Source organism: Lepidochelys kempii, chromosome 1 (genome assembly GCF_965140265.1).
Source record: "Lepidochelys kempii isolate rLepKem1 chromosome 1, rLepKem1.hap2, whole genome shotgun sequence".
NCBI classification, from domain to species: domain Eukaryota; kingdom Metazoa; phylum Chordata; order Testudines; family Cheloniidae; genus Lepidochelys; species Lepidochelys kempii.
The window spans coordinates 113,324,070-113,341,667 of NC_133256.1; the positions used below are offsets into that span (position 1 = coordinate 113,324,070).

Genomic DNA, 17,598 nt, shown 5'->3' on the forward strand with positions numbered 1-17,598 from the left:
TCCATACAAATCAGTTGCATTTAAAAGAGTGAATGAATGTGTATTAGGTGTTCAATAGACATCTAGATAGCTTTTTAATAATGGTAACTGGTGACTGATATTTTATATATACATAAGGAACGTGTGATACATTTCCCCATCCAAATCATTCATCGATATTTTAGGGTGCGATCTTGTCACCCTTGTATGTATGTAACTCCCACTTGAAGTGAGTGGGAGATTTGCCTAGGCAAGGCCTGTACGTTCCTGCAACATAACACACATGACGCAAATGCTCAAGTTAGACTCATCCCCCTTTTATGCCTCTACAGTTACAAAAGCCTAGTTGCTGTGCACTGATGGTATATGATTAAGAGGTGAGACGGTTGCACTTAAAAAAAAAAAGAAAAAAAAAAGAAAAATCACCCACAAAGCTTGGGTAAATGCGCTGAATTTATGTTAATTTTTTTTGGTTTGCTGTGTTTTCCACTGTGAATTATGCAGCTTTTTCAACAGGTGGTGGCTGTATTGTTTTATGCATGAAGCCTTTAGATGGTTAAATCAAGGTATTCTTCTGTTAATTCCAGAGAAATTATTAAAGGTGTGGCTCAAAATGAGTCAAAAGTTTTTAAGGGGGAAAATATTTCTGATATTCCATTCCTTCTGTTTTCCCAAGGCTTACCTGGCCCTCATTCTCCACACTGTTAGTCAGTGAAGTTACACCACTGTAACAGATTTGTATGTGGTAAAGAGACAGAGAGATCTATGTATAATTATATTGATCTACACACACAGGGCTGGTCTACACACTGAGCGCAAATATTTAGCTCAATCAATGCAACGTACTGGTGTTGACATTCTTTTGTTTCAGATTAAGGATTCCTTCTTGATTCTTTTTGCATCAATTTCTTGCCAAATTAAGCAAAATTGAAATAGTTCGTTTTTAACTGGAAGTGAGTGCCACGTTAAGAGGTTGCACAGATTTAACTCAATCCATTTAGAAACCGTTTGAATTAAATGGGTGCTCAAATTGTGTGTATAAGTGACCACACCTGGTTACTTTTGTGTTGGTCTTCCTCTTCAGTAAGGCTCTCATAAACCGGGAAATGCTATTCAGACACTGGTACAAACTTATGATGAAAGTAATGTGAAATACATTGTCTGTGAAAGTGTCACTTCGAGTTCTTTCCCTTCATCTCCAATCCATAGATATGTTAGACTGTTTTTTGAAGCAGACTGTGAAATGTCATTAGAGAGCATATACAGATTTCCTGAATGCTATCCTCTACAGTGCAAAGAGGATACCTGATTTAACTGTTTGAACTTTTAAAGTAGCCCATGTCTGGGCATGCCTCTCACAGGCTTATTTAATTAAATGAATTTTGACACTCTGAATTTCTTCTCTTCAACTTGGCAATCAAATCCAGAGTTTTGTTCTTTAAATATCAGCTATGTAGAAGTCTTACATATATCCATATCATCTCATCCTCTGTGAAATGTAGTCATTGAACTATTCAAATATGGAAGACTGTGTACTTTTTTAATAGCTTTGAGAATTATTTTGTATGATGATTTTTTTAAATGAATGTGTACTCTTCAACAAATTAAATCTTAAGATTTTACAGGAGTCACATTTTTAAACAGTGTTTGTATACATTTTAACACTTTTCTATTTTCTATTTTGATTTTGTATATTTTTATGTATGCACAGTGTACAGATTTTTGCTGTAAATAAAACATTTGTTTTCATTTATTTAGCAGTGCTGGTCCTTAGCTTGAATGGATGAAATTGCACATGACATGAAATGAGGATGTTACTGGTCAGTTTTACATAGTGAGGAGACCAAGACTGAAACAGAGGTAGAGGCTGACAAGTAGCTTGTTTAATTAAAAATGGAAAACATACAATAGAAGTGGATTGAGATACAGAGCAATAAAAGGGATTATGGATGAAATGGTTGCTATAAACCACTGATCAATAAAAGGATGTGGGATGACTGTGAACAGATTTCGCTCAGCGACAAGAATAGGGAGAATACACAGACGCTGAGGGCTGGTGTACACAGGGAAATTGGCCGGAATGTCTATCGTGGAATCATTATTTCAGAATCAAGTCCCTGTTGCTATAGACTAGAGCGTCCTCATGGGCAGTTATTCTGGCATAGCTATAGAAGAATAGTTTATTTCACTATAGCTGTGCTGGTCAATTTCTCTGCTTAGACAAGTACTAAGAAAAGGCTGCACTCTCGTGACTAGATGCTCGATTCAGAATGTAGGCAACTTTCTGTTGAAGTGAATGATTTGCCTTCTCAAGAAATCATGTCCTAAAGTTAGTAAAGCAAAAATTTCTTTATACAGACCATAATTTAAAGTGAAGAATGAACGACAAAAGGGAAAACATAACCGCACACACACTTAGGGGATAAAATACAACATTGTGCAACCGCGAGGGGGCTGACCCAAAGCCCATTAAAGTCTATGGGAGTCTTTCAGCTCATTGTAAAGAGCTTTGGATCAGGCCCCTAATTTAGAGAGGTGGACTAATCTAGGTAGCCTGCATTTTTTTTATCTCAGAGTTCCTGTTTACTAGGTATGGTCAAATTGTGAGGCAGTCAATTAAACAGAAGTGACGTGTTAGATGTTGGATTGTTGTTTAGATAACCACAAAGCCATTACTAAGTCAGAATTCCACCTTTTATTATAGCATTTACTTGAGAGGAGTGTGCACATGTGGAAACTAGCCATTTTCACTTTTTCAGAAAGGAAACTTAGTCATTTACACTTACCACATGACGTGAAAGTAAGATAAGAGGCCTTTTTTGTTTAATAATGCTCTGATCACCTAGGGGCTGAACAAAAAATTACTCTTTTGAAAAACTTGATTTGAAGAAGGCTTCCCTTTTCAGGCCCTTCAGATTAACTTAACTTGTGTTTTTTACCTGTATTTTTTTTACAAGATCACTGCATTCTTCATGGTAAAATGAACCTAGCAAATAGGGGGCGTTGGAGGGGGAGATTCCTTGCTGAAGAAGAAGCGAGCACGAATTCTTGGGGCGAGTGGGCAAGCTTGTTTTTCTTTTGGCTTACTTAAAATGTACGGTGTGGCCTGTTGGGAACTGTGTGTAAGGGGACAGTTGGAGTGGGGGCCAGGGGTTTACTGGCTGCTACCTGAGCAGGCTCGAGCCTCCTGTCCTCTGATCATTGCTCATCCTTGTGGCTACCCTGCCAGCATGTGTTAATGCGGGGGCAGGTCTGACCTAGGAGAGAATGGCTTACGAGCTAGAGGTTAAATGAGCAGGGGATAGCACACGGGGGAATCTGAGAAGGAGTCTGTAGGAGGGGAAAGAATAAAATCACCAGGCTTCAGAACAGCCACGATGCCAGTGCCAACGCTGCTCCTGGCTTCTCCACCTGTGTCCTGACCAGGGAGGCCTCTACCCAAGTCCTGGTGTGGATTTGCAGAGACTGCGGCCTGCATTTCCCCACCAAGGAAAGCCGGGCTGGGGAGACCATCCAGAGTGAAAGGTGCCTGCTGGTGGAAACTCTCAAGAAGCAGGGTGGGAGAGCTACAGGAGGAGGTGACCAGGCTGAGGAGCATCCGTGCCCGTGAGGAATTCACTGGAAACATGAAGGCTGAGGAAGCAATCCAGCTGGAATGGGCTGCAGTAGGGCCACCTGGGGAGGAGGAAATGGCTCCTTCACAGGGAGAAAACTGGCGGGTGGCAACTTCTGGCAGCAGGCAGTGCTCCACCCCTGCTCCCAACCCACCATGCACAGAGATAAAAAGGGGTATGCTGCCCTGGCCATGCGGGATGAGGACTCTCCCCCAAAGGTGGAGGAGCAGAAGCCACGTACCCCCACTGGCCACTACTCCCAAGAGGAAATGAAGGGTAGTGATAGCCAGTGACTCCCTTCTCAGGGAGGCAGAAGCACTGAGTGGCTGACCTGATCTGGCATCCCAAGAGGTGGGCTGCCTGCCAGGGGCCCATATTTGAGATCTTATGGAAGGATTGCTGAGGATCATCTCTGACCCTCTGATTACTCTCTGATGCTGCTCATCCACTAATGATTCTGTGAGGTCTGGCCCTGAGCAGACCAGAAGTGACTACAGGGCCCTGGGAGTAAGGGTGAGGGAGCTGGGAGTGCAGGTGGTGGTCTCTTCAGTCTTTCCGATCAAGGGTAGGGGCCCAGGCAGAAAGAGATGCATCCTGAAGGTGAATGCCTGGCTGCGAGGATGGTGTCGCCAGGAGGGCTTCAGCTTCCTTGACCATGGGATGCTTTTCTGAGAAGAAGAGCTGCTGAGCAGAGATGGGGTCCATCTATCACGGAAGAGCAAGAATATCTTCAGATACAGGCTGATTAACGGAGTGAGGTGGCTTTAAACTAGGTCTGACGGGCAGGAGACAAAAGCCCACAGGAAAGTCCAAAACATGGAGACTTGGGTGAAGGGTTGGAATATGTGGGGGGGAACATGGGCAATCACAGCTGGGACAAAGGCGAGACAAGAGGGAACACAGACAAGAGGGAAATCTAATAAACATTTTAGATGTCTGTATAATAATGCAAGTAGTATGGGAAACAAATAGGAAGAACTGATCACAGTAAATGATCACAATTATGACATAACTGGCAGCACAAATGTTAACTCGATGGGATAATTCACATGCCTGGAATATTGGCAAAGAAGGGTACAGCTTGTTGGGGAAGGAAGGGCAGGGAAAAAAGTGAGAAGGTGTTGTCTTGTATATCAAATATGTATAAACTTGCACTGAGGCTGAGATAGAAGTGGGAGGCAGAACTGTTGAAAGTCTCTGGATAAGAATGAAAGGGGTTAAAAAAAAGTGATGTCGGAGTCGACTACAGACCACCGAACCAGGAAAAATAAGTGGATGAGGCTTTTTTTAAACAGGAGTCGGTGGTGATGGGGGACTTCAACTACCCAGATATCTGTTGGGAAACTAATATAGAAAGGCACAGATTATCCAACAAGTTCTTGGAATGCACTGGAGACACTATCTTACTACAGACGGTGGAGAAACAACTCGGGGAAAAGCTAGTCCAGATTTGATTCTTACAAACTGGGAGGAACTGGTTGAGAATTTGGGTGAAAGTGATCATGAAATGATCGAACCCCCATGAGTATAAGTAATGGTAAGTGGGGAAACAGCAGAATAAAAACAATGAACTTCAAAAAGACACGACTTCAGTAAATTCAGAGAATTGGTAGGGTGAGATGCCACAGGAAGCAAGTCTAAGGGAAAAAAGAGTTCAGGAGAGTTGGCAGTTTTTTAAAGAGACATTATTAAGGTTGCAAGAGCAAACTATCCCAAGAACAAATCATGTCAACCCAACCTAATAGCTTTCTTTGACAGGGTAACAAGCCTTATGGATCGGGAGAAAGCAGAAGATGTAATATATCTTGACTTTAGTAAGGCTTTTGATACTGTCTCACATGACCTGCTCATAAGGAAACTAGAGAAATATAGCCTAGATGAATCTACTATAAGGTGGGTGCACAACTGGTTGGAAAAGCATACTCGGAAAGAGTAATCATCAGTGATTCACAATCAAACTGGAAGAGCGTATAGAGCGGGGTCCTGCACAGATCTGCCCTAGGTCTGCTTTTATTTAATATCTTTATAAATTATTTGGATAATGGCAAAGAGAGTACACTTATAAAGTTTGCCAAACTGGGAGGGACTGCAAGCACTTTGGAGGACAGGATTGAAATTAAAAATGGTCTTGACAAACTGGAGAAATGGTCTGAAATAAACAGGATGAAATTCAATAAGGGCATGCAAAGTACTTCATTTAGGAAGGAATAATCAATTGCACACATTCAAAATGGGAAATGAGTAGGAAAAGGATCTGGGAGTTATAGTGGATCACAAACTAAATATGAGTTAACAATGTAACACTGTTGCAAAAAAGTGAGTATTATTCTGAGATGTATTATCAGGAGTGTTGTAAGCAGCACGACACACAAAGTAATTCTTCCACTCTACTCAGCTGGAATATTGTGTCTAATTCCGGGCATCACACTTCTGGAAAGATGTGGACAAATTAGAGAAAGTCCAGAGGGAAGCAACAGAGGAAAGCAAAAGTGATTAAAAGTCTAGAAAACATGACTTATAAAGAAAGACTGAAAAAAACAGGTTTGTTTAGTCTGGATAAGAGAAGACTGAGAGGGAACATGATAACAGTCTTCAAGAATGTGAAATGTTGTTATAAAGAGGAGGATGATAGAGTGTTCTCCTTAACCGCTGAGGTCACGACAAGCAGCAAAGGACTTAAATTGCAGCAAGGGAGATTTAGGTTAGACATTAGGAAAAACTTTCTAACTGAAAAGGTAGTTAAGCCCTACAACAATTTGCCTAGGGATGTTGTGGAATCTCCATCACTGGAGGTTTTAAAGAGTAGGTTAGATAAATACCTGTCAGGGATGGTCTAGATAATACTTAGTCCTGCCTCGGTGCAGAGGACTGGACTAAATGTCCTATCGAGGTCACTTCCAGTCCTACATTTCTGATTCTATTATTTAAATTCCACTGTTTCATAAGGTGATAAGTGGTAATTTTATCTTATGGTGTGGGGCTTAACCTGCACACCTCCAGGTCAACTATCGAGAATCCAAAACCTCGTGGATTTCTACAGCTTTGGCACTGGTCACAGAGTAGGCCCTTTAGCTCATATGTGAAAATTCCATTTCCCTTAGTGAGCAGGGGACCTGCGCTAATCAGCTGTCTGCATGGTGGGCTGAGGGCCTCCTGGGAGGTGCTGAACACTGTCCACTCAGGTTGACTTAATTGGGAGTTGAAGGTTCTTGGCTCCTCACATGCTTGGGCCGACAGAGCCTGGGATCACTTGAGTACTCTTCGCTTTTATCAGGTAGATCAGAGTAAATGCAGTGATGTGGGAGCTATCCAGCATTTCAGCAGGAGGTTGAGACCCATCAGGAAAGATGACGTGTTGTCTTAACCCACTCTGTGCTCAGTGATGATGGCTGTGGAAGGTGAGCCACTACCTTTCTGATGTCACTGCAAGGAAACAGAGGTAACTGGTGTAGATGTCCTGTATAGATTTCATCAGTGTCAACTACTGTATGCTGTAGAATGACTGGAAGTTTGTCTTCTTGGAAGGAGGTACTGATGATCTAATTTATTAATGGAAGTCAGAAGTTCTTTAGCAATCATGAAGAGCATAGTTCTGTTTTACAGGTGGTGACGTTGGACATTCCTTAGAACTTCCAGGATTTCTTGTTTGATAATTAGTCCAAATTTCATCATAACAGATGGTAGCAGACATTCCTCATACTGGGGTGGTTACTTTTATCCCAGCAAGGTCCTGTCTGGATTTGATACTTTTTGTCTCTGGAGTAGACCAAGAACTTCTTGTGGTAAGTAGAACTTGGATCTGGGGTCATGCATACATATTTTGCATCAATAATCCAAGAATTTTAAAAGAACTGGCCGAGGAGTTTGCTGGACTGTTGATGATTATTTTCAATAAGTTGTGGAGCACTGGGGAAGTTTCAGAAGACTGAAAGAAAGTAAATTTTGTGCCAATTTTTAAAAAGGGTAAATAGAATGATCCAGGTAATTATAGGCCTGACATCGATACTTGGGCAAGATAATGGAGTGGCTGATACGGGTTTAGATTAATAAAGAATGGTATTATAATAAATTAATGCAAATCAACATGGCTTTATGAAAAATAGATCCCGTCAAACTTACTTTATATCTTTTTTTATGAGATTATAAATTTTGTTGATAAACATAATAGTGTGGATGTAGTATACATAGATTTCTGTAAGGCATTAGACTTGCTTCCGGCCAACATCTTGATTAAAAAACTAGAACAATATAAAATTAACATGGCACACATAGATCGGTTCTTGGCCTTATGCTATTTAACATTTTTATCAATTAGCTGGAAGAAAACATAAAATCATCACAGATAAAGTTAGCAGATGACACAAAATTGTGGGAGTGGTAAATAATGAAGAGGACAGGCCACTGATTCTGAGTGATCTGGATCACTTGGCAAATTGGGAACATGCATCATGTTCCCAATATGCATTTTAATATGGCTAAATGTAAATGTATAGATCTAAGAACAAAGAATGTAGGCCATACTTACAGGATAGGGGACCATCCTGTAAAGCAGTGATTCTGAAAAAGATTTGGAGGTTATGGTGCATCATCAGCTGAGCATGAGCTGCCAGTATGATGCTGTGACTAAAAGATCTAATGTGATCTTTGGGTGCATAAAGAGGGGAACCTTGAGTAGGAGCAGAGAGGTTATTTTACCTCTGTATTTTGAAGTGGTGTGACTATTGCTGGAGTACTCTGTCCAGTCCTGGTGCCAACAATTCAAAAAGGGTGTTGATAAACTGGAGAAGGTTCAGAGAAGAGCCTTAGAATGATTGAAACATTAGAAAACATGCCTTATAGTGACAGACTCAAAGAGCTCAATCTATTTAGATTAACAAAGAGAAGGTTAAGGGGTAATTTGATTACTGTCTACAAGGACCCACAAGGGGAACAAATATTCAATAGTGGATTCTTCAAAATAGCAGTGAAAGGTATACCATGATCCAATGGTGGAAAGCTGAAGCTAGACAAATTCAGACTGCAAATAAGACATGAATTTTTGACAGTGAGGTTAATTAACCATTGGAACAATTTACCAAGGGTTGTGCTGGATTCTCCAGCACTGATAATTTTTAAATTCAAGATTGGACGTTCTTCTAAAAGATCTGCTCTTGGAATTATTTGGGGGAAGTTCTATGGTCTGTGTTATGTAGGAGGTCAGATTAGAATAGATGATCACAATGGTCCCTTCTGGCCTTGGAACCTATGAATAAGCAAGTCTACTGCATGGAACAGTTTTGCTGGTTGTGATTTTGCTGTTGTAAGGAAGGTCACTATATCTTCCTTTATAGCTTCAGGGGCTCCTTGAGCTATTAGCTTGAGCTATTGCAGTGGGGGAGGTTTAGGCTGGATATTAGGAAAAACTTTTTCACTAGGAGGGTGGTGAAACACTGGAATGCGTTGCCTAGGGAGGTGGTGGAATCTCCTTCCTTAGAAGTTTTTAAGGTCAGGCTTGACAAAGCCCTGGCTGGGATGATTTAATTGGGTATGGGTCCTGCTTTTGAGCAGGGGGTTGGACTAGATGACCTCCTGAGGTCCCTTCCAACCCTGATATTCTATGATTCTATGATTAATGAATTGTGGATGAGCAAATCTTGTGCCATGGGCATTCCAACCATCTTATGCAACTTTTCTGAGACTCGTGGTCCCTGCGGCAGTGATGTGAGTGAAGGGGTCACTTGGGGGCTATTTTGTCAATGGTTTTGTTAAGAAGTAAGTTGGAGTGTTCTTCTTCAACACATTAATCTTTTGATTTGGTGGGTTTTTTTATTCCAGGATCTTCTGGGACCAAAATCTACTGAGGACTAGCTGATTTGCTTGGTTCACTGGCGTGGCAATGACGGATCTCTTTAATACATATCATACATCAGTAATGTCTATTACAGACCTGGGTATATTTCCTTATTTAAATTCTATTTCACAATAACAATATGTCACTCCATGCAATGCACTTCAAAGCAGTGATTGCATATCTCTGGAAGTTAAATTCAGTCAGTCTCTGGCTTTGTGCCTTGTTGCCCAAGGCAAGCTACAAATGCACTTCTTGTCATTTCTTCTTACTAAAAATGTATTAGTGCTCAATTAAATTCTTATCAAGATTGATGGAAATGTTAATTAGATTCATTAAAACATTTGAATCCAACTTTAATGTTTTAATGTAGATTTTGTAGATTTTATAGATTTGGGGGGGGGGGGAATCAAAGATGTCCACCGAAAAGATTGCAGCTGCAACAGCAAGTACAAATAAGATATAATGGAAGATATCGAAGAAGCTATGAATGATGTAACCAGATGTACATTAACAAAAAAATGTCTCATTCAGTCATGGCTGCTGCTAAGAAAACAAAGTAATTACAGAAATTACCGGTCAGTGAAATGGAAGATTTTTATTTTACTGGCAAAACATTAGAGATGGTTGACGTAAATTCAGGAAAGCAAAATTTCACAATGATGGTGTGGGGGAAAGTATTGTTGACCTGACCCCAGCCCACTCTGTGACAAGATCTATGCACTATATGCAGCATAGGCAAGAGCGGTAACACAAGAGACCTACAGGCCGGCATCCTGTAAGACTTAGCTTAAGCTAAGAGCATTTGCATATGATGGGCCGTGGTATTTTGACCCAGATAACAAACCAGGCCAACCTCTAGCCTAGCTCAAGTCCCTAGCTATCCATTATATGCAACCCCCCCCAAACCTGCAAAAGCCCCTACACAAAACGCTGCCACAAGCAAACAGCAGATCTTGATAATAACGAAGTGCGTCAGCACAGTGCTAATTATGAAATTGTTTATTTTAGCTCCTTATAAGGCTTTATTAACAATGCTTGAGTGATAAAAAAAATTAAGGAAATGTATCATTTGACTTGGATGTAAAAAAAAATGATATAGGACTGGTACTAAAGGGGCAGGACAGAGAGAGATCAGAGTGGCACCTGTGTGAGACCATCTCTATCTCCCTCTCCCTGCATGCTTGTATTCAATAAAAGACCTCAGACTGTTTGAACCAAACAGATGGTGTGACTCATTTTCCACAACAATGGGAAAGTAGTACCAGTAGCAGTGGCTGACTAAAAGAAGAGTGGCTGGGACAGAATCTGAATTAGTTTGTCAAGATCAGGAGTGTTCCTGGTGTATTCAGTTGGACTGTGCCTCCAAATGAATGATGTACTGCTATGTCAGGATAAGCACAGAGTATAGGCAATTAATGTCTATAGAACTGTAAATGTACATGACACTTTACAAACCACAATAGGGGAAAACATTTTCCTACCTCTAAGAACTTACTCCCTGAGATGCAGGACATGAGTTCCATTAAGGGGGGAGGGAGTGGAGAGAAGAACTGGGGAGAAGATAAGAATGATTTACATATGTGGTTCAGGGTTATCAGATTTCCTGATTCACTCCCCTAGCCCACCCAACCCAGCTCTTAGAGCTAACCTTTATAGTGAAGTTACAGATCCAGCTTGCTGCCTTCTGTTGGGCTTTTCCCAAGACCTCTTCCACTCAGTTCCCCAAGAACTCAGTTCGATTCGTCTCATCACTTAGGTTCTTTTATTTGGCATTAAGCAAACGTATGCCGAGTTGATCAGACTCAAGCATAGGGTGTGAGGGTTGGACATACACATCCAAAGTTACACAGCAAACCTCTTCCTTCATATCCATTGACACATTACACTGCATTTACTATACATTGTTTTACACATTTTGGGATTGGTTTGGTTACTCTGTAGGAATCAATTCCTGTATGGCATACTCTGTTTATGCACTGTCCGCGCTTGACCTACTTTTTATCTCATTTTTACATTTCCAGCTTATTTTGTCCATTGTTATTTTGCTCATAGTAAGTGGTTCCCTGTGTGTTTTCCCTCTTATCTTGGCTAGCTCAGACATTGTCTCTTAGTTTACTGACCCATCCACTTATCTTAGTTGGCATAAATATTGTGCTTTCAGCCTGCTAATTAATCTCCCTACTCCTATCTTCCAGCAAATAAGGCCTCCCCCACATCCCCATGTTTCATTTCTTACGTCAGGCCAGGCCTACATTGTTCTAACATGCCAGAGGCTTTTCATCTTGGAAACCTGCTGCTGATATGGGTACTGCCTGGTGTGAGTTGTAGGTTTTAAGGACAAAGTTGAAGAACGGAAATGGCACTTAGTGGACAGAACATGGAAACCTGTTTTACTTATAGGGAGCTACATCTGTGAAGGTGAGAACTGATGAATCCTGCTGCAGCCATTGACAGTGGGAGCATCATCTCTCCCCCCCCCCCCACCATCTAAGGAGAGGGCAGAGGCAGATGCTGACCTGTAGAGAGGGAGTGATGAGTTAATGAGTGGAGGGAGCAGAGGATAAAAAGGTGCTCGATCAATATGGATTTCTTAAATATAGATTCTGAGAGAGCAGGAAAAAAGGAGATAGGGAAGGATAGAAATAAGACTGGCAGGAGCTGAACATAAACCCTGGATAGAGTGGGAGAGGATGGATGGGCATGAAAGGGTGGACCTGGATTGGAAGAGACATTACCTGAGGGGAGGATGAGGCAAAGAATAAGTCTGAAATGACATGAAGATTTGTGAGAGTAAGAAAGAGAAGGTCACACTTAGAGTGAAGAAAAGGTGGAAGAGAAGAGAAGCAAGTGAAGGAGAGGTTAGAAGTAATGAAACAGATAAAACTGCTGTTCCCTACTGGCTACTGCTTTTTTATTCTTTTTATAATATCTACAGAGAAACCTGACCAATCCACTGCTGTACTTGATGCTAGGCTCAGTGTTATCCATTTTATATGAATATAGAGAGTATTAAACACTAGGCCTGGTATTAAAAGGTTTAAAAGTCCATTTCTATTTGCCTGACTGCCCCCAGAATTTAGATGATCAAACCCCAGATTCACCAGAGTCTCTACATGAAGCATAAATCTAAGCACAAATTTTCTCATTGGGTTTTTTTTTTGGGTTTTTTTTTTTTTTTGGTCTTTCATGTTCACATTGCTCTGACTTCCTGATTCAGTGCACTCAAGTTTTCCGTTTGCTCTGAGGAATTCTTGAGGCAACCTTAGAATTGGTTAGCTTGTTCCATGCAAACATAACTTATGGATTGGTGACTTTCCGCAGTATAACTGTAACATTTTATACAAGTTCTAATCAAGCTCCACTGAACAGAGTTGTTCAAATGGCTCAGCTTGACACTTCTCCATTTTCTTATGACATTGTCGGAGTAAGTGATAATTAAGGGGCCAGATTTTGCCTGGTCCATACAAGGTGCATGCAGAAGGAGAGGAAAGACCAGGCAGAATTGCAGTCTTTGCACTCTAGGAAGTTTAGGGGTTGCTCCCTCCCTACTATTCAAGTCTCCCAAAGGGGGCAGGGAAGGGTGGGCAGAAGGCAGAGCATTTGGCTTCCTCCTCATCTGACCCTACATGCATCAGCCAGCAAAGCTGTCCAACTGCACAGGAGGGAATGAACTGTATCCCACAAGAGGCTGTAGTAACAGGTGTTTGGAAGGTGTCCCTTAGGGTAATGTAGCACCATGCTGAGTTGTGCCTAAATGGCCCAGTCTGGCCTTAAATTACTAGCTGTGACAGAGGGAGATATTTTGTGTCAAATTGCCTCTATTTTACAATGAAGGCAGGTTATTGTGATGCATTCCAGACAGGTGCCCTGCCCAAGGAAGATGTTCAACCCCTTGTTGTAGGGCCATCAAGGAGAAGCCATCAGACCACAATCTAAAGCTATTAACTGACTGTCCCTCAACTGCTGACCCATCCTCCTGGAACGATAGTTTTTTTCTGCACAGGGATCCACTTGTGGGTAGAGACAAGTGTTCCAACCAAGCAGGTGGCAAAGAATGTTTAAAAGCGGGGTGCTGCTCAGAAAAAGAGGTCATCCATCGCCACAGAACTGAAGGGCTTGCAGGGATGAGAGGCCAGGAGGGACTCTGCTGGGCCTGAAATGCTAACAGAACTTGGACTCTCAGTAGGAGTAAGATCAGATTAGGGAGGGCTACATCTCAGGACTTTCATTATTTTGTAAAGAGCTGTAACCCTTTAGTGCCTTTTAAGTCACTGTGGTTAAGAAATTCCTTTTGTTGAGTCTTTGTCCCTTGCTTTCCTGCCACATTGTCTCTGAAGGGCTTAAACTAGCCCAGACTAGGTGGAATGTGTGTAAGTGACTGGGGGGGGGACCCAGAAGACATGAGGCACTGGTTTCAGGGTCTAGGACATCTATGAGACAGTGCCCCACATCTAAAGAAGGGGTCAGACAGGGTCTGAGCATGAGAATGTGACTAGACTCTACCTAGACTGAGTTGGCTTGGAAGCATATGGGATTCAGTGATTGGGTCCACTCACAACAGACTGGTGTCTGCACAGTGCGGTGTGGGGCCAGATTATAACTCTTATCAAAGACTTCCTCCTCCACCTTCTCAGCACTTTGTTCCAACATAACTCTCAAAGGAGAAAGTCCGGGCTTCTGGGATTTTGTGCCTGAGTTCATGAAAACTTATGCAAGTGCACAGTGTACTGTCCTTTCTATTAAAGACTGTTGGCAGGTATGGGTTAATCATGGCGGAGGGAAGAAATCCCTTGTGCTGTAGCAAGGGGATTCCAGAACCCCAGCATGGTGGAAAGTCAGAGGATAGGGACTGCAGCTGTCCTGATTTTGCAGAAGTAGTTGGAGGGGGAAATTGCCAACAATGCTGCCTGCAGAGATATGACTTGAGACTGTTTCTGCTACCATTGATTCCTATTGGTCCTGGACTTTGGTCTTTCTAGGTGTTTTGTACCAAACGGTTGCAGTGTTTACTCACAGAGGGATTCCTGATTACTGTGTAATAGCTGGCAACTTATTAAAATCACCCTTTTTCTCAACATAATCGGCAGCAGCTGATAAAAAACAACACAACACACAGTCAAGCTGTCAAACTTGTTGCCAGCGGATGTTGTGAAGACTAAAAGTATATGTTACTATACCAGAGGATTTCTGTATGATTTTTAATTTTATATGGTGTAAAGATCCCAAAGCAATGTTAATTAGAAGGCCTTTCCTTTTTCCTTTCTCTGTGAGCGGTTTACAAGGCAAAACTGCTCAGCGCATCTTGGGACAGAGAGTCTGTTCTCAGAAGAGATAAGATTTGCAAAAACAACTGTTCCTTGAAATAGCACACAGAGACTCCCACCCTTCTCACATTTTTTATCTTGCTTGTTATGTATGTTATATGGTAAGGGGGTTCAGCAGTTTCGTTATACCCTAAGAGTTGTTAAAGTCAGAAGAGATATATGTTGAAATAAAGCTTGAAAATGCATGTGAATGGATGTTGTGTGTAAATAGAAGATGAATGGTTTGGAGTGCCGGCCTAAGAGTTACCACTTCAGTATTGATTGGCTGAAGAATGTGCTAAGTGGAGATAATCAGATGACCCCCGGAGGGCAGACTAGAACCCACCCAACGGCCTCAAGGATGGGAGAACCGAAGAACTAGATAACATCTGGCAGCACGGAGCCGTCAGGGATCTGTCATCTGCTTATTGATTCAGCAACAGCATGATGAAGCCACCTTCATAGATTGGCATAGGAATAAACTCCTATAAAAACAGACCCTAAAGACTAAGAACTTTGAGTCTGGTTCTACAACCTCCCACCAGGAGCATCGGATGCGCATCTGGCAAAGACTCAGCTCCACCCTCAGGCCCAGGTTACCTGGACAGTAACTTGGCATGAGCAACGTCTAGGCTGGTAACTATAACAACTTTGCAGAACCGGCATGTGTATGTGTGTAGGAGTGAATGGGATGTAGTAAATATGACTGTTTACTTGCTTTGCCTCTTTTGGTATTTTGTGTGAGTACATGGGATAGAAAGTTTATGACTACTTGTTTACTGTGCCTCTTTTTGTATTCACAATAAACGCGGCGTTTTGTCTTATCCCCTTTTAAAAGATCCTGTTGGGTTTTATTTTATTGGTATAACATTTAACTGGGTTCAAAAAAGAATTTGGTAAATTCATGGATGATGGGTATTATAAGAATGGCCATGGTGCTCTGGGTGTCATAAGAATAGCCCATACTAGGTCAGACCAATGGTCCTGTTTCCTGACAGTGGTCAATGCCAGCTGCTTCAGAGGGAATGAACAGACCAGAGAAATTATCAAGTGATCCATCCCCTGTTGTCCATTCCAGCATCTGGCAGTCAGCAGCTTAGGGACACCCAGAGCATGGGTTGCATCCTTAACCATCTTGGCTAATAGCCATTGATGGACCTGTCTTCCATGAACTTATCTAGTTCTTTTTTGAACCCAGTTATACTTTTGACCTTCACAACACCCCCTGGCAATGAGTTCCACAAGTTCACTGTGCATTGTGTGGGGAAGTACTTCTTTTAGCTTTAAACCTGCTGCCTATTAGTTTCATTGGGTAACCCCTGGTTCCTGTGTTATGTGAACGGGTAAATAACACTTCCCTATTTATTTTCTCCACACCATTCTTGATTTTATAGACTTCTATCATATCTCCCCTTAGTCATCTCTTTTCCAAGCTGAAAAGTCCCAGTCTTATTAATCTCTCCTCATATGGCAGCGATTCCATACCCCTAATAATTTTTGTTGCCCTTTTCTGAACCTTTTTCAATTCCAATACATCTTTTTTGAAATGGGGTGACCACATCTGCACGCAGTATTCAAGATGTGAGCGGACCATAGATTTATATAGAGGCAATATGATATTTTCTATCCTATTTTCTATACCTTTCTTAATGATTCCCAACATTCTGTTCGCTTTTTAACTGCCGCTGCACATTGAGTGGATGTTTTCAGAGAACTATCCATGATGACTTCAAGATCTCTTTCTTGAGTGGTAACAGCTAATTTAGACTCCACCATTTTGTATGTATAGTTTGGATTATGTTTTCCAATGTGCATTACTTTGTCTCTAGACCTCTGACTGCCAGAAGCTAGGAATGGACAATAGAAGAGAGATCAATCAATAAATTGCCCTGCTCTGTTCATTCCCACTGAAGTATCTGGCAACAGCCACTGTCAGAATACAAGATACTGTGCTAGATGAACCAATACGTCTGACGCAGTATGACCATTCTTGTGTTCTTATACATTTAGTATGCTTATTAAATCCTACATTGCAGGAAGCTGCAATACACTGCTGCTGAGACCGACAGGAGTTTGGATAAAGAAGAGATTTTTGATCTCTGTAGCACTTTCACTTGGTGATCTGTATAACAAGAATCCAATCAGTCTCCTTTTAATATTTTATGCATTATCCTGCCATTTTTATTGGCTAAAACAAACTTGGTGTGAATGTATCTAAAACTCACTGGGAAAAATGATCATATATTACTTTTATGTGGCCTGGTGCTTTATAGATAAATACAAGATGATGGCCCTGCCCTGAGGTACTTACAATCTACAAGTTAAGACAAGGGATGCTGTCAAACACCAGGGGCAGATTAGGTAAAACGTGGCACATGAGGGTTTGCTGAAACCACGGTCTTTTAAGCTTCCCTGTGATTTTAAACTGCCTCTTTCTCTTCCCCCAACCCTTCCGAGATAAGATGGCCTTTTGGAGACAGTAAGAGGCCCTCAAGCCACCTTCAGCTCTCACTTTCTATTACAAAAACTCAATTACAAGCTCTTCAATAGTCCTAATTTAGATTTTACAAATAAATTGGGCTGAAAATAGATATTAGGCCATTAGGCTGGGTAATGGGCAGCTGGGGCACCTGGAGAAGAGAAAAGAGGATACAAAAAGGAAATACAGCAATGACATATGACAAGAATTATATTAAGAACAACAGAGGTGTGCCAGCAGGAGGAGTTATTGAGAGCAGAAGAGAGACAGGCTCCCTGCTTTCAGTTCCAGTGCCCAGCCTCACCCTGGCCCAGAGCAGCCATTACAGGGAAAGTTCAGCTTTGCCCCAGTAACCCTGGGATGGAGGGAGCATGTCCAGTTGCTCTGGGTACA

The 17,598-nt window shown here is 41.7% G+C and overlaps 1 protein-coding gene across 3 annotated transcripts in view; it reads right to left on the reverse strand.

Moving 5' to 3' along the window:
* The window catches only part of LOC140914077 (opsin-3-like), a 150,837-nt gene that overhangs the window by 20,115 nt on the left and 113,124 nt on the right, over nt 1-17,598 (reverse strand). Inside the window, exon 5 of one of the 3 annotated variants that reach the window (XM_073351108.1) lies at nt 6,838-7,518. The exons of the other annotated variants lie outside the window; for them this stretch is intronic. Coding sequence (XP_073207209.1) covers nt 7,399-7,518 — 120 coding nt within the window. The 3' untranslated portion in view covers nt 6,838-7,398. Of the gene's footprint in view, nt 1-6,837; nt 7,519-17,598 lie in introns of those variants that run through there. 3 annotated transcript variants of the gene reach the window in all.